The sequence below is a fragment of the Rosa chinensis genome, chromosome 2 (assembly GCF_002994745.2).
Source record: "Rosa chinensis cultivar Old Blush chromosome 2, RchiOBHm-V2, whole genome shotgun sequence".
NCBI classification, from domain to species: Eukaryota; Viridiplantae; Streptophyta; class Magnoliopsida; order Rosales; family Rosaceae; genus Rosa; species Rosa chinensis.
In genome coordinates, this window is record NC_037089.1 from 86,811,947 (window position 1) to 86,829,494 (window position 17,548).

Sequence of the window (17,548 nt, forward strand, 5' to 3'; positions counted from 1 at the left end):
TAGGCGGTTAAAAATGGTAACCAGAATAAGAATTGACAGGAAGTATGAAATGGTAACCTTGCAAATTAAACACACGAATCAGACACTCAAACTTGTAGAGGTACCCGTTGGTTACAATCACTGTTTTTATCTATGGACATGCTACAATACAACAAGTCAATCCCCAGCAGGATAACCTACTCTTCATTAGATCGCCAAACAAAACCCTCATAAAACTCTCAATGGTATCAGGAAACAAACTAGAAAACACAGAAGACCATCCCTGCGACCTGGAAAAGGGGTCATGGCACAACAAAAATTTTCGTTTCAGTCACTTCACCAAACAGTTCACTAGCTTGTCTGTGAGAATTCTGATTGCAGAACTGTGGTTAATAGAAGCAAGTCCACAAACAAATCCTACCCTCGGAAGGACTAACCATGTTCTTGTAACCTATATCTGTACAAGGGGCCTTACTGGAGATTTGGCCATCGAGTAAAATCTGTGTATTTCTGGGGAAGTCAGTGCCTGTGAGAGTGCTTTCGGTTAACAAAATGGGCATCTCCCTTCTCCTTGTTCCATCTCTGTAAGAGGGTCAGACCAATTGAAGTATAGCCTACAGCAGCCATGACATAAAATTCTCTATATGGAGCCAAGGCCAGGGAAGAGAGATAGGAATAGTATCCAGCAAACAGGTACAGTAAATGCATCCTCACTTCTAGGTTTCGGATTGGAGGGAAAGAAACCAGGAAGGAATTGAACTGAGGGTTTGAAGTGAAGATACCATGAAGGATCACACCCGTGGAAAGAGCTGAATCCAAGACCCATGGAAAGCTATGATCCGTCCCAATTCTCTGCAACACAAAAAAACTAGTTTACATAAGAGAAAAATGGATAAAATCTTGAATAGCTTAAACATCACACAAATGGTCGTTACAACAAGGTATGAAATCCTAATTGTATTTGCATGTAATCCATATGGCTTGGTCAGGGGTAAAGACATGCATACACCATTCCTCGACACATGTGCATTACTCTTAACATATGCAGCACGATTGGAAACTCTTTTGCATGGATCTTGATGAATGTTGAAAACTTGGCAGTTCTAGAGAGTTAATGCCAGGAAACATTTGGTTCAGAAATTTGCTAGCATACTATGGTGCCCATAGATATGAAATCATCAGATTCCTAGAGAGATGAGAAAGATAATTGACAGAATGATCGTACCTCCAACCAAGTCACAAATGATGGGCCAAACATGAGCGTTGCAACAAGATGCAAAATAAACAACCCATGCCGATGATGGAATATCTCTAATTGAGTTTCACCAAAACTTTTTGGAGAGTCTGGGCTATTGGAGCACGTATCTTCAGAAGAAAAATTCTGGTTTGATATACCATCACGTTTGAATGTAAGTTTGTCAGGCCCACCATTTCCGTCTTTCTTATAATCAAATAATTCATGTCTTCGTGCATGGCTGCGAAATGAAGCTGTCAAAAAACTGTTACAAAGACATAAAACAACTTTTAGGATCATTTTTTTTTCAGATACTGTAGGAAATGCCTCATGAAGTTTACAATTTTATGCATCAACAAGAAACAATAATAAAAACTTATATGAAATAAGAATACAATAAATGCACAGAAAATATATGTATAACTCGTCCAAGTCCATGGCAATCGAAGTTGGGACATACCTGCAAAGAGCAGTATGACAGCACAAAGCATGAGAGAGCAAGAGAACAAGTAGACCCAAACCCGGATGAACCAAGCATGCCAAACTAATTGCAGCAAGTGCTGTAACCATTAGTGGATTAGCTCTTATAACCCTTACCACCTGTTCATAAAAGAGTCATGTCAAAGTTCATGAGTCGGCATTTCAACCTTTTTCAAGAACTGAAGGAAACAAAAAGGGGAAGTAATAGTCAAGGGGGGTTATAATCTTTTAAAATTGGAAGTGCACAAAATCACCAAACACAGCGATATAAAGACATTCAAACACACAGTTTCTAACAGCTACATGTGCAAGACACCAGTTCATAAAAATGCTTGAGGTTCATAAAAATGCTTGAGCTGGTAATAATGATGTTGTACTACAAGATAAAGTTTACCTTCCATGAACAGAAACCAGAGGATATATTCACAAACCATTGAGAAGTTTTCCCCCCCAATTGAAACCTGCAAAAAAATAATTCCCATCATTCCATTATTGGCACTAGTAAACACGTAATCTTTTATCCAATTTTGTATAAAGAGCAATAAAGCAAGCTTACTGACCTTTTCTTGATGAAAATATGTAGCAGAGCAGCCCCATAAAAGGTGAACTGGGATGTCAAAATCAGAATGGCTATGAAGCCATTAGCAAGGAAATAGCAGACAACTGATACAATGGTGAAGCTAGCAAATGAAGGAGATGGTTGAGAAATCCAAAAACCAACGAGTAAAGAAAGACCAATTGGTGCAATAGCAAGGTAGATAAATGGAATTGGGAATCTCAAATTAGACTCCAGAGCCTTCAACATCGAGGGTATGGGTAGGTTACGATCCCATGCACATGCTTGCCGCATCAGTGCAAAAAAGATAACAACAATGGAGAAACCAATAATCTGCAAGACAACAGCCCTATAACATGATCAATAGATAAGTTGAAGCATACTTCTTTTTCTAATTTAAAAAAAAAAAAAAACTTTATAGATCATGAGAAAGAATATGGGAACTTTTTTCACCAACATTCTAACCCGGCTGATCTGACCTGCCCATCAAACTTAGTGCAATTTTCTCTCACAATTTAGATTGAATGGGTTCAATGTCCAACCAACTGCCAGAATTAAATGGTTCATGAGGGACTATTAAGACTCGAACCCAGCCCTGACCATTATGATATGTGCCCATTGTTCCAATTCAACATGAATTATTTTCATTCAGTATTCGCATGATTTTGCATGTTTTGGTCGAACGAATGGAAACTGTCACTAGATCATGTAATTGGGAGATGGGACAGGTCACAGAAGTGAACCGCATTTGGAAATAATCAAATGCCTGTTGTCCTCTCATCTTTATGTATATGACAGTTCGCATTAAATAACTCCAGATACTATACAGCAATAGCTTAGCTCAAAGGTTTAATATACATAGCCATTTCTGGGTACAAGTGCACTTGCAATCAGATTTTGGCAGCAAAACATGACAAGCAACTAAATATAAACAACATGAACCCTTTCAGTCAAATCTCTATAATTTCCTACTCCCCTCCAACCCTCACGGTATCATTTTATAAGCATAAAGAGCAAAAGAAACTGAAGAAACACAGCTGAAAAATTCAGAAATATCTCGAAGTGGGTGGGCTGTTGGAAGTCATTACCTGTGAAGTATACACAAGCAAAAACCTACTGGCAGCTGCAGTTACGGAAACAGTCATCGCACTGCTATATGAACAATGTGGATCTACCTGAAGAGAAGCAGTGTATGAAATGTAAAAACCTTTTCCTTTCAACAATAGTAGGAAGAAATCATCAAAATTTGCTGTTCTTGCTTCAATAGAACTTATAATTCACTAATGTCTTGTGTCAATATCATATGATACAATAACTGAAAGTATAGGTGAAATCTTACCACCAACATAACAGAGGTTTTCTCAGAACTTCTGGGTGAACTCCAAAGCGATGGTGATGAATCAACAACAATTTTGTCACTATACAAATCTGTGAATACGTGGAGACCTGCTGTTTCATCCCAAGCAAATGCAACTGGTGGGAAACAGCGAAGCTTACAGAGCTCTGTAATATGAAGAAAGAAATAGCTTAGTCATACAAGAGAAACCATTTACGTCAACATTCTTTAATCCATGGCGATATATGAACCAAAGATATAGAACATAAAAGGGGTACAAGTTATAAAACTATTAAGATCAGCTCTTACTGCTATTATCGATATCTCCAGCCTGTTCATCTGGAAGTCCAGAACTCTTTATTCCACAACCTGCGGTCTTCAAAGAGAACTCTACAGGCAGAAGGCCTAAACTACTTGTGAATGATAGATTCAAAGCAAGGGGATGATCTTCCTTCCAAGATAAATCCTACATAGCAACCCAAGTCATGACCGGTCAAACAAATAATCAGATAAGTGACAGCTTAAGTTCCTACGTTTTTGAAATTCCAGAATCACTCAGAGTCATCAAAATATTAACCTTGTGAGAATAACCAGACAGTGGAGGTGACCAAGGAGAGATCTCTATCTCCCCTGCTGCTGGATTAAAAAACTGACCAACTGCCATGGAAACTGCTGGTGGAGGTCTGCCTGAAATACTCTGATTACAAGATTGTCAACCGTCATGTACAAAACTCAATACAGTTGAAATATCCCATTTAACAAGACACAGGAGAAAAGGGTTGAGAAACTGAGGATAAGAAACACAGGCAGACTTCAGACAAGACTAACAACTAAAGGCATAACAGAAAGACTAAACTCACTTAAACTGTAGTATGGAGAGATTACATTTCAGCTTTTACTATGAAAATGACAATATGACATAGTTGAGAATTTACAATCACCCTTTGCTATATTAGACACCAAAAGAACTTCATTGTGCAGTTATTGTTTTGAAGAAGTGAATTTTCAACTTTCAAGGAAACCAAGGAAACCAAGAACTAGATAATCATACAGTTTACCGATCTGTGACAATATACTCAATTACTCACTGCATGTATTTCAGATGTATGCTTACAGAAAACATGCCAAAACATATTTTAAAGTGTTGAAAAAGAAAAAGAAATAAAATAAAGATTTCAAACAAAAAAAGAAAAAGAACTCTTTGGAAAAACGAAACATAGTTATCAAACAAATGAAAACAAAAAACAGAACAAAAGTAAGGAGACAATAAGCAGTCTAGCACATAACAAGGAAAACAACAAATCAAAACTCAATCTAATCAGACTCTTTGTGAAGCATAAAAGTTCAGGGGAAACAATACCGGCCGTGGTGCAACTGAGATGGTCAGGAATCTGAAACCACGCATATCCTTGGGTCCTAAGCGGAGTATAGCTGAAGGGGGAGCTTGCTCTGTTTGGCTTCCTGGTTCAATCTAATAGAGCATATCCAAAAATCAAGGCAAGCAGATGAAATTAGCACATAAATGTGGCAGGGAAACCAGTCTGAGTAGCAACCTAATTTTTTTTATTTTTGAAAAGCTGAGTAGCAACTTAATTAGACATGACTGTCATAGAGTATAACAAAATTCACTTGAAACAAGTTAAGAAAAAATCCACTTCAAATTTAGAACACTCATATTTAAATACCATGAAAAACAATCTATTCATAAATAAAATCAGTCAATAACTCATGAAAACTGTAAGGAAGCAACATTCAGTACCTGTCTTGGTGCTGGTCCTGATGGAATGAGCACCATCTTCGATGTCACCTCATGGATCCTTATACATGCAGGCAAGTCTGAAGTTGAGTTTCTTTTGTCAGGCCACAGATGCAGTCTAACCCCAGAACATGGAGCAAGGTTGGTCACAAACATGAAGTGACTTCTTCCATTGGATCCCTGCACGAATAGATTAAAGTCGCACTATCAGGGATACAAAATGCAAAATACGAAGCTAATTAACAAAAGCTATCAGTGATACGAACTGAATAGGGAAAAAAGAACATTTAAAGGTAAATACTCATTCATCAAGCTTCAAAAGCATTGCAAGGCCAATAGATCAAAATTAACCCTTTAACTCATAAACAACAAATTAATTGCACAGACCGCTTTTATTTCAAACAAAGCCGTGCATGCACGATATAAAGAAACTATTCCCAGAAACCTTTCATAAGGACAACCATGAATGAAAGAGGGCTGGGGAAGGAGAGAATTAATATGAATTTAAAGAATCATGAATGAAAATAACTTCAGAACAGTTCCCATATCACTATCTAGATGGTAGATGGAAAGATTACTGATGCTAACCAGTTTTTGAATGTCCAACCACCGTCTTCGACCATCCATGGCTAAAACAGTGACGGTGGTTGTCTGAATATACAAGTCCCTCTCAAGGCCATCATCACTCCAATGAACATTGCTTGGACAAGCAGCAGGGATGTATAGTGATTCTGCAATTGTAGAGTATATAAAATGAAGACATTAACATTTTCAGGAAACTTGTGCATCCTTTTTTGCACTACTGCTATAAAATGAATACATTAACATTAATATCCCAAGGGTTTTAGCAAACCATAAAGAACCATATGATGGAGTTTCCACAACAATACAAAATGCTATCATATATTACCAGTTCTGTCTTTCACGTCTCTAGTTGGAGTATGCATTGACTGTTGAGACAATTGCAATTGCTTCCTCCAATTGAAACTTTGTGGTATTGCACTACGAAGCATTCTCGAGAATATTGCAAGTCTTATTCGTGTGTCAGAGAAAGGCTGGCCTGTTCTGGAATCTGCCAAACTAAGGAGAGTGTGTGATACCTGGACAAGAGCATATGTATTATTATATTCCGCCTGCATATAATTGAATCCGGCTTCCAAACGTGACTTTCACTTACTTGGATAACTAATTGATTGCACCATAAGATAACTTGATGTTCCATGGATAACCAAACATTTTTCATGCCGGTACTACTGATCATAAAACCATGGGTAGGCGGCACAATGCCATCAAGGGATTCATACTTGGTCCTTACCTAAAGACAAAAACAAGCCACAAAGTAAGGGTACATAGCAAGAATAGTTATACACATACAGAGATTTGATGTAAAAAAAAATAAAATAAAAAGACTGCATACGCCCATACTAACACTAACACAGTTACAAACAACTGCAGTAAATTATGATTATGCAACATTTAGTCCAGCTCTTCAATTATAGTATTCAAGACATGTGTCAACATACTTACCTGGTAATCATTATAACCACCAGAAATAGATATGACAACAACATTAGAGAGAGCAGGACCAGACAAGTAATGTCCTGCTGCAGTTGTCTGGACCTCATATCCCTTTCTCCATTCTCGATTAACATGTCTAAAGTAGTGACCGTAGGAAGGCTGCAGTGCCACCGGAGGTTGTCTGAATGAAAGAGGTAAAAATCATCAAAATAATTTATGCCATCACTTTGAGAACACAAGACATTGTATGAGCCACAATACTCACTGGTGTGGGCTGGAAAGTGTAATAATTGTTTCAACTGCTGACTTTCTCAAAAGAGGGTCGACCACTGCAGCTCTAGCAACGAAACCACCCATAGAGTGACCAACCAATATAACACTTTTTGGCAAAGTCGCAGAGGTTGCAGCTCCTTCCTTTTCTCTAGCCTTGAAAGACTCCTCGTACTGATCCAAAATCTGCATGCGTAGTTGTAGCCTTGTAGGTTAAATATACTGACAATTAGAAATGTGTGAAAACAAATCTTTTTTCTAAACACTCAATAAACCACAAGCCAGTGCAAACAAAAAAGATGTTGCAGCCCCAAAAAGGAAGTATTGACAGTGTAAAAATCCAACATTGAGAAATGCATGTCATATTTTTGACAAAACTGCAAGAAAGAAAAGTTCGCCTACACATTTAAGTGCTGTAAACTCTACGACTCTTTCTCATGATGCAATTTCAAGAAAATAGTATGAACTCAAGGATCAAGCATTGAGAGATTTCAATTCCACATTCAATCTTAGGAAAATAGTTTGTGTATGAGTGAGTAAGAGAGAGAGAGAGATCAACCCTGTGAATGCAGTGGACAACATATTGTGTGTGTTGTTCAAGTACAGCACTATCCATAGCAGAGTGTTCTCCTTCAAGATCCACAGCGAACCAGTCCAACCTCGAATCGTATTGGTTCTTCAACTCAAAGCCAGCTGCATCCATATCCTCCTCCCCTCCCTCTTCCGGAGTTAACCGAGCTTCTTCATAAAACGTACGCTCAAGTGGACCTACTTTATACGCCCTATCAGACTCCGCAGCCAATGACCTCACCTGTAAATCACAAAATCCACAAACCTTAAGCTTTCCATCATGTAAAACACTCCATCACTACATCAAAACCTGACCTTACCTGCTTATAGCTCCCGCCATTCCCCGGAATAAAAAGCACCGGAATGCCGCTTAGCTTCTGTACATGCTCCTTAAAATCAATCGTCTTCCAGCCTTCGTGGTACAAATACAGCCCATACTTCGCCGCCGGTGCAGCACCGGAGTTAGTCATCTGTATCGGAATATACGTCGGATACATATACGTCATGTTACAGCCGTTCGAAACCGGCTTCAACAAGCCATACAGCGCCACGAAGCCAAAGCTCAGCACGAGAACAACGAGCACTGCTATTTTCGACTTCGCTTTGAACCCTAGCACCTCCATCGTGACCGCTCAATTTCTCCTCCGCATTCAAATTAAGCTTCAGGAAGAAAATTCGAAAATTCCATAAGGAAGAAAAAAGTTAGAGCAGTGATTGAGCTAGTAGAGCAGCATTAAATTCTACGCGAATTTCCTTATACAGAAGAATAAGATCGGTTATGGAAGTAAATGAATGAGAGAGAGAGAGAGAGAGAGAGTATGAGAGTGAAGAAGCATGAAGGTGAAGAGGAAATGCTTACGGATGAGATGAGGCGGTAGTAGATCTGAGACGGAGGAAACGACGTCGTGTGAGGCAATCGGAGATTTGGTGTTGGTGACAGGTTTGGAAGTGAATCAGAGAGTAGCAGATGGTGAGTTGTCGATTACTCTCATGGCGAATCGCAGTAGTCCAAAAGGGTCCAAAATTAGAAACGAAGTTGTACAGGCAGCACCGGTTTTGTGTGTCGGATCGGGTTGCAGATCGGGTTGGGTTAAGTTCCGGTGTTACCGGGAGTGAATAAGTATTAACTACTAAGTAATCGTTATTTCCTTTTCTTTTTTCTTTTTTTTTTGAAAGAAAAAGCAGTAAAATCATGAGTGACAGTTATTGTTCACCAACTAAAAGAAATTTTGAATTGACAATGATTACAACTAACTTTTTGTCTTTTAAAATAAAATAAAAACTTTTTTTTTTATGTCTAATTATTTATTGGTAAGGCTAAATTGAATTACTAAAAGTAAATACTTCAAATGATTTTATAATATTGTTTGTAATTAAATTCCTGAGCATGTAAAACTCTACAGACTGATTTATTCAAAAAAAAAAAATTAGCAAATTGTGACTTTTATTTTTATTAAATATCTACAAATTGAGACTAGAAAAACAAATGTTTTGCAAGAATGGCCATTACGAAAATGACATTTCTTGAGATGCACTTCAATCAACGTAAGCATGTGACGCTTATTCTTTAGTTGGAATGATATCACTCGTCTGATTTCAATACTTCAATCGGTAACCGTGAGGGCATTTCTATTAATCATCCCAAGCATATAGGTATTTTGAGAATATTGATTAATGGATGAAAAATGAACTTACTTTTTACCTCAGCAAAAGTAAATTCTCTTTAAATTCCAATGGAGGTGTACTAAACTGAAATAAATGAAGAATTTAATGGAAACACTAGTCTGAAAAGGGAATGCTCAAAATGTTTAATTATAAATTTATAGCACAGAAATCAATTCAATCATTTTCAGCTGAGCAATCCCAACATCCCTTTGTTTTCGTCCAAAAACATCATGATGAGCACTAATTACTAAGAAACGCACCCAATTGCATCGGGATTATTCTTCATAAAGGAGCAAGAAGGAGAGTGAGAGATTAATTTAATTCAACTCTATTCATAAGAAAATGTATCATAATTCACAGGAAAAAAATGTCACAAGAATGTCCGAACGCGGTGTGGCTCCTCACCAGAAAATGAGATACATCTCACAGGCTCATCTAAATCCTACTCTCAGCCAACTTATCTATCTTACAAAAACACAGAGCATCACAAGGTCACATTGTGTAATTACTGAATCGCATCCCGAGGGCTACCGAGGCAGAGGCCACCTGAATGATTTAGCAGTATAAGTTCCAGGTAACGGCAGCAGGCCGCTTTTCTCTCTGCTTAGCTTCTAGCAGAATCCACAGGCAGGTGATTGTGTTGTGGAGCAATATCACGGTTTTGTCTCCTAATTAATATGAGAACTCGTGACCTCGAAGTGAGATGTATTTCTTTACCCAGATGGCAATGTCCTCTGCACAGGCCTGTGCCTGAGGGGTCTTGAGAAGCATATCAAGGGTTGCAAATTCATGAACAGCATCTTTATACTCCATTACGGGTGCATCAACATTTACCTTCCGAAGCTCCTCTGAGTAAGCAATGGCACGGTCTCTCATCCAATCATGTTCTGCCACAACTGTAAGGGTTGGAGGCATGAGCTTTAAAGGCGGTTGCCTGTCTGGAATGAGAGGATTGGCAGCTGGATGGTCCAAGCTAAACTCTTCCTCGGGTAAGAATAATTTCCAAGCTAGCATGCACATTGCCTTGTCATAGAAATACGAATTTGCCAATTTTATTTCAGAATGTGTGGGAACACTGCCAACGAAGAACGGATACATAAGGACCTGTGCAACCACCTTTACAGGCTCCAGAAGCTTGCCTGCCTCTACAGCTTTCCGAGCCACATAGTCTGCAATGTTTGCACCACAGCTCACCCCAAGGAGAACACATCTGTTTGTTAAATCAAAACAAAGTTAGCAATTTGGCAATCCAGCCTTCTTCTGGAGTAGATTCCAGAAAGGAGGAGAAGACAAAATGGAAAATATTATATTTCCAGAACAGGAAAATGCAGAGAACTAAAACGTATATAGTGCTGCTACTATACATGGCACTCTAAAACTAATCAACACACACTTTCAAGTTTCAAGAAAAGTGCAAGGGGAACAGCCTGACAATGAACACCAAAAACGCACAATTTTACCTTAAAGAACTTCATATAATCAAAACCATTAAGACAATAGTTTTATACACTCAAACCCACTATACAAATACTTAGAGGTGTGACAACAAGTCAATGCCATATGTTTTCTTTAAATTAGTTCAATTCATGGCACGCATGGGTATATAAATATTAAGACCTAACCTAGCTGTAAATCAGTCATTTGGGCTGATATGCTAATAGCATATTCAAGAAAGCCACACATTAAATAATCATTTGTGCCATTTCTGGTTGACACAAGGTAGAGAGCAGCTTCAAGAAAGCAAGGATTATCTTACATCAACATATGCAAATCCCACTTCAGCTCTTACTTCTTACTTAAACTACTAACTCTTATCATCAAGAACTCTAAAGATTTGCTACAAATTGAGGAAGAAAATAACAAATACTTCTCCCTCAATCTACATCTACATGAATCCAACAATCCAACATGTACAGTAATCCTATAGAATAAGTTCTTATATGAACATATACGTTGCCACTTTTTTTTTTCACAAATTTTAAATATGGATTGAGTTTAACTTATATATAGTGTTGGAGCTACAGAATAAGAAAGTTAAATCAATTTTCCCCCTTCTAGATCTGGATAAACCTTGTTAAGCCTTCATACAGCTAGTGGCCAAATTAGTCAACTAGCAGAACCAATGCAACCCTTAAATTGAAAAACAATAGTTCTCAGTTGACATTAATCAAAGTCCAGCTGAGATGGAAATGAGCTCTGAAGATAAAGCATTGCCAGCAGCAACCAGCCTCGACATTCATTTTAGTTGGGAAAACTGCTCCAAGACTGAACTTGCAACATTCCCATCATAATCTCCAATTGCAAATTTGTGAATGAAAAGAAATCAAATCAAACTCCGAAATCAACTCACGGATCTAATCAACTCTAAAACGTCCACCGCAAGCAATGGAAACCACATTACAGCAACATCAGCAAACTGAACTAAAAATTCGAAACACTCATATATGCATTTCCTCTTCTTAGCAGATTAGAATCAGTACATATTCAGCAATAACTAATTAGAAATCGAAGTCGGAATCTTAGCTTCAATAACAGTACTACAGCAATGATTACCTTGATGGATCTCCATGGGCAGCCAACCACGGCTCAACCATTGACGCCCCGAAAGTGTCCACAATATGCCGATTATCGGTCTTCTTCAACTCGGTGGCGCCGCCCATCGACAAATTGGCCAAATTGGCCTGCTTCCCCAACCAATTCAACACCTTCAAACCGTCTTCAAACGCCGCCGGGTACTTATTCTCCGGCGCAAGCCTGTACCCGACGGCCAATACGATGACGTCGCACAACTTCGCAATCCGGCGACAGAAACAGTCGTTGGCCACCGAGTCATTGCTCCCACTGACCCAACCACCGCCGTGAAACTGCAAAATCACCGGCAATTTCCGACTCTTCTTGGCCGAATTCGCCGGCGAGTACCCTCTGTACACTCCGGAGCCGACTCCGGCCATCAAATTCAACCCCTCGACGTCGTTGCTGAAGCCGTAGCTGTTCCTCCTGGGCTCCGCCCTCAAGGTATTCGCCACCGCCGCGTTGCCGTAGCTGCTGCGGCGGGAAGGATGGAACGGCGAGCCGTTCGGACTCGGCCGGGCGGAATCGGCCGTAGAAATGAGATCGGGCCGCCTAGCCCTAGATTTACCGGAGGGCTCAGGCGCGTTGAGAGCGGACTCGGGGAGGAAGATTCGAATAGATAGAGAAGTAAAAGGATCGATGTGGATGTCCTTGGTGGCGACGCCGTCGTCGAATAAGGGATTGGCGGCGGCGATGGTTTCTTCGGGTCGGGAGGTGACGCCGAAGGGGTCGAACTCGTCGGGTCGGGTTTGGATCCGGTTCTGGAGACGGTGCTTCAAGAGGAACTTGAAGAAGACGCTGTAGAGCTTCACAGCTACGCTCGGCATTTCTCTCTCTCTATCTATCTATCTCTACAAAATCCCTCCGGTGGTGAATTTGCAGAGAACGGAAATGAGGAAGAAGCGACGTCGTTTTGGTTTTGTATCAAGTGCGGATTTCGATTGAGGTTATATCACATGGGATTTTAGGGTTTTTGGGGCGGGCCAAAATCTGAGATTGCTTGAATCTAAAATGGCTTCAATGGCGTGAGAGAGAGACAAAGGCGTCAGGGGATCGTGATTGCCAAACACATGAAGGTGATGAAGCTATTTGCTGTCGTTTTCAAACTTGTTGTGTGTGTGTGTGTTTTTTTTTTTTCAGATTTTTTTTTTTCTGTACTCTTTCTTTGTTGGCAATTATTTTTTTGACGGCGTCAAAGTCACGGAAAATGACCTTTCATACGTATCAATATATCATTGGCGTATGTACGATGTAAATGGTATTTGTCATGCGGGGGTTTTAAAATTTTTAAATTTTAATACGTGATGTAAAAGTTCTTTTCATTTAATTGTGGCTTTGCTACTATTGATGGAGATGAGGATATGATTTCGCATGTGATATGTTGTGTTTTGTTGGACTGAATATTATTAATCCTCAAAGTGTCTTTCAAGATGAGATAAATGACGTGTTTATAGATTGAGCACGTGAAGTATTAAAAGAAGTAACGACGACGCATGTTGCTATCGCGCTGACAAAATTTATAGATTATTATTAAGAGAAGAGATTTTGTTAGTCAAAACAAAAAATTTTGACATATTTAACCCTGAAAAATTAAAAAACTTTAAAAATAAATTAAATCACAAGGTAAATATGATAATTACAAAATGAATTTTTATTGAAAAAATTAAAAAGAAATTATCACAAATGGAGGTTGTTTCTCTCCCACTATTTTCTCTATGTAATAAATTTATTTTTTATTAAAAAAAATTATTACACATGCAGAGCATGTATGAAGAAGGTCAGTATCTTCAATGGCATGAGAAAGAAAAAGAGAGAGATTAAGGGGGAGAGAGACAAAAGAGTGTAATTAGCAAACATGAAACTATTCACTGTTCCTTGGCGATTAAATTTTTTTTATTGTTTTTACTTCTTTTTTTTCTAATTTTGTTTTTATGCTCAGATTTGAGTACTCCATTACCTAGCTGTTTCCTCCGTGAAATATTTCCTATTCACTCTAGAGAATTTCTTGTTTTATTGGTTTTTGCTGGAAAAAAGATTCTTGATTTCCCTATGCTTTTGGCCATCTTTATCAAATCCTAAATCCTAGGTATCATGGGTTTAGAGAAAGTTCGTTGAGCAATTCATTATCCTGCACAAGTAGATCCTTGGAAATAATGTTATTCTAAAGTTCGACCTGTGTTTTGCAGTTACTTCTTGGTTAATATAGTGGTGTCTATGGCGGCGGAGTTACTTTAGTCTATGACAAAGTTTGTTTTGTTGTTTTTTTTTTTCTCGGCTGTTAGCCGCCACTGTAATAAAAAAACACTTGTCTGAGTAGTTCAATTTATAAGTTTAGCGGAAAATAAAATTATTATGTGTACTAGCACGTGAATCACAAGATTTCTTAGTTAATTTCTATGAAGGAGGAACTCCGTCGTTTTTATATTTTCTTGGTGAGGCGTTTAAATCATCTAAAGAGCACTAAAGCTCGAAAATTCAGCAAGCAACAAATTTGGGGCAAAAGATCTATATGAACCTAACTCAATTTAAGAAGCATCCAATAAGATGCTCAACTCTTCAGGTCTCTTCACAAATTACACAAGTAATAAAGATCCTTCAAATTGTCATAAATTATTTATGGAATCTTAAATACCTAGTTTGGTTGCAATAACCATAAACTATTCATTACAAACACCTAGTGCCTTTGCAATACGATCAACCAGCTTCTCCTTTGAATCCCAGGAGCTATTTTTCAATCGCAGCTTAACAGCTAAATGTCTAAGGTCATCAACCTTCATTTTCATCAACAGCGGCTTTGAATAGACCTTCCCCTGTTCAATGTTAAAATCCAATCAAGTCCCAGATACGAAAACGCAAATCGATCATCAGAAACACTGAAATCCACGAAATCTAATCACAACAAATTTCTACCAACACAGCTCAAAGGAAGGAACAAGACCACAGATCCATAGGTAATGTAGACCAAAGACAGCAGAAAAAAAAAAAGTTGGCAACCCAACATGACTTACAGCCTTCTCCTTCTCGTCATCTTCATCGTCATCACTTAAAACAATAACATCCTCCTTATGTTTATTCTCCTTTCTTTGCTCACCCTCCTCCTGATTCATTTCCTGCAACAATAACTTTGAGTTTAAAATTTGGCTAACTACAGAGTAGAGCTGTGTCTGGATAGAGCCAAAAATGTAACAAAAGTGAAAAAGTGTGGAAAAGTGACGCAGCAATCTACAATATATATATATATATATATATATATATATATATATATATATATATATATATAGGAGTGGCTGGGTGGTTCACTACTATAGTAGCATTGATATCTCTTGCTATATGCACCCAAATAGGTAGGTCTGGATGGTTTCATCCTAGATGGTTTCATGTGTCAATTATATCTGATAATAGAAGCCATGCAACAACTTAATTGAAATGTTCATTTACATGTTGATTGCCAACATCCTTTTCCTCGTTGTCATCGTCGTCGTCCTCATCATATCCAGCAACCTCCTTTTGTAACTTCTGTTCATGGAACAGAGGGACATAATTTTTCAGTGGAGTACTCTAAAACTTCCAAAGCAACATGCCAACATATATACACTTGGGTTAGTAGGACAACTTTTTGTGCAATGCAACTCACTTTTTTCAAAAGGCTCATAGTACGACCGAGCACTGGCACTAACATGACCGCTGTAGCTGCACTCACCTACAAGACATTATTGAATTCAGGAATAATACAAATAAACCAATACATTATGTCCATACTTGGAGGGAAAAGAATCTATGTAGAATATTTGTGAGTAAGTTAGGGCTTCGAATTTTACAATAAAATCTTTTAGGGTAACTTACTGAATCAAGGTCAGCTGGAAGTCGAACACCCACAACCTGATCGTCAGGGAGCTGTAGAAGATTAGTGTGATCTTCCAACTTTGGGATTATTAGTGTCCAAGGGGGGATATTAATTTCATCAGCCTTAGAACTTGGGCGTGACTCTTCATCACCACCACCACATCTGCTTTCCTGCAAGACATTTTTCATACCATCAATACATGCACGTTCTTCATCCAAATTAAAGCATACTTCCACTCATACATTCACATCTTGACGAAATTCACTTTCCCTGACTTCATTCACAACTTGTTCGTTTCTACCTTTCCATTCCTCATCTACTGAATTCAAGTTTTCTTATTGTTTTTACCTTTTCTCTTTCTACCCTCAAGCAACAGTTACCTTTACCCTATGATCATGATTCATGCCAGATATGTATCTGAAGCGTCTTGTCTTGCTGTTTTTAACACACTTACGTTACTAGAAGCATACAACCTAAGCATATTAGAGATAATTGAGGATCCACAAACTAACCATGTGAACAGAATTTCCAACCGTTTTTTTTTCTCTCCTTAAAACCCAATTAAGTCCCAGATAAAACAACCACAACAAGCAAATCATAGTGTTTCTGGAAATCCACAAAATTTAATAACAACAAATTTCTACCAACACTAGCTAGCTTGTTCACAATTTATATCAGGAAAATCAACCAGGACAGTTCAAGGAAGAAAGACATTTTCTTTAACCAACACATATTTTCAATTAATTCTTATAAAAATGTGTTTTTTTCTAACTAAATAATACCCTTACAAAACTAAATAAAAATTTCAAATTTTGCAAGGAAGCAATAAAAGCAGTGAAAAAGGCATAAGCAACCTCCGCCGCAGCCGCTGCAGGAACACCGTCCGCCGCCGCCTCCGGAGCACCAATACCCATAAGAACATGTGCCGCCTTCAATTCATCCATCATATCCGCCTGAAAACGAGGACAATTCAAGGAAGAAAATCTTTGAACACAGTAAAAAAAATTTAGATGCAAAACTAGTTTCCAAGAGTTCAATTTTGGCAGCATTAAGTAGATATTCAAATTATGCAAGGAAGCATTAAAAGCAGTGAAGAAGGCTAAACTCACCTGGTAAGTAATCTTCGGGATTTCAGAGACTTCGGTCTTCACCATCCTCGGAATTGCAGAAACAAATCTGGTGAAAGAAGATACAGATGTAGACCAAAGACAGCAGAAAAAAGTTGAACAATGATTCTAAGCAAGATGAAGAACAAAGAAGACGCTAGCATACCTTGAAATGGAGTTTGATTGGTGTGGGAAGGATGAGTATTTAGAGTAGGGGAGAGTGTTGTAGAGCGAGTTTGTGTTGCAGGGACCAGTTGGGAGAAGTTGGATGTATTCAACTTTTGGGTATGATGACATCAAGTCCTATTGATTCCAAGCAATGAAGATGGTATGCAAATATAGAAAGGGCCTGCAACTGTAAAAGCCTGCACCCTCTAGCTCTGTTTCTATCACATGGTGAACAGGTGAAGTACGTAGATGCTGGTTTGACCGGCTCCACGGATGGTTTGACCGGCTCCACGGAGCTAATATGCTCTGTAACTCTCTTCTCTCTATCACGTGGTGAAGTACGTAGAAACTACTTTGACCGGCTCCATGGAGCTATGGAGAATGGCTCGGCTTCTTGGCCGAGAAGAGGTAGAGAGTTTATAACCAACACAATTCTCAAGGGGAATTATTGTTTTTACTTTTTATTTTTTACTTCACTTATATAGTTGTTATTTT

The 17,548-nt window shown here is 38.5% G+C and overlaps 3 protein-coding genes across 5 annotated transcripts; all 3 read right to left on the bottom strand.

Moving 5' to 3' along the window:
- Window positions 1-32: 32 nt before the first annotated feature.
- LOC112187528 lies at window positions 33-8,728 on the bottom strand. Of its 3 annotated transcripts, none has more exons than XM_024326370.2 (19): window positions 8,559-8,727; window positions 8,020-8,359; window positions 7,689-7,940; window positions 7,125-7,315; window positions 6,869-7,040; window positions 6,519-6,656; window positions 6,252-6,441; window positions 5,930-6,072; window positions 5,345-5,521; window positions 4,946-5,056; window positions 4,163-4,282; window positions 3,895-4,051; window positions 3,589-3,752; window positions 3,338-3,424; window positions 2,254-2,582; window positions 2,088-2,154; window positions 1,674-1,813; window positions 1,205-1,454; window positions 33-831 (listed from the first exon to the last, which is right to left on the bottom strand). In XM_024326370.2, the coding sequence occupies exons 2-19, from the start codon at window positions 8,320-8,322 to the stop codon at window positions 499-501; spliced, it is 3,324 nt and encodes a 1,107-aa protein (XP_024182138.1). In that variant the 5' UTR covers window positions 8,323-8,359; window positions 8,559-8,727; the 3' UTR covers window positions 33-498. The 3 variants fall into 3 exon arrangements, with proteins under 3 accessions (XP_024182138.1, XP_024182137.1, XP_024182139.1); XM_024326369.2 differs by having other exon boundaries at window positions 1,205-1,478; window positions 8,559-8,726; XM_024326371.2 differs by lacking the exon at window positions 33-831 and having other exon boundaries at window positions 1,288-1,467; window positions 8,559-8,728.
- Window positions 8,729-9,669: 941 nt separating this feature from the next.
- Window positions 9,670-13,016, bottom strand: LOC112188050 (probable carboxylesterase 11). Its single transcript, XM_024327068.1, has 2 exons — window positions 11,918-13,016; window positions 9,670-10,574 (listed from the first exon to the last, which is right to left on the bottom strand). The coding sequence occupies exons 1-2, from the start codon at window positions 12,760-12,762 to the stop codon at window positions 10,037-10,039; spliced, it is 1,383 nt and encodes a 460-aa protein (XP_024182836.1). The 5' UTR covers window positions 12,763-13,016; the 3' UTR covers window positions 9,670-10,036.
- Window positions 13,017-14,456: 1,440 nt separating this feature from the next.
- On the bottom strand, window positions 14,457-17,321 carry LOC112186133 (CREB3 regulatory factor). The gene is made up of 8 exons (XM_024324490.2): window positions 17,052-17,321; window positions 16,889-16,955; window positions 16,634-16,732; window positions 15,779-15,949; window positions 15,570-15,635; window positions 15,374-15,451; window positions 14,944-15,045; window positions 14,457-14,745 (listed from the first exon to the last, which is right to left on the bottom strand). Exons 1-8 carry the CDS (start codon window positions 17,180-17,182, stop codon window positions 14,593-14,595), a joined length of 867 nt encoding a protein of 288 aa, XP_024180258.1. The 5' UTR covers window positions 17,183-17,321; the 3' UTR covers window positions 14,457-14,592.
- Window positions 17,322-17,548: the final 227 nt, after the last annotated feature.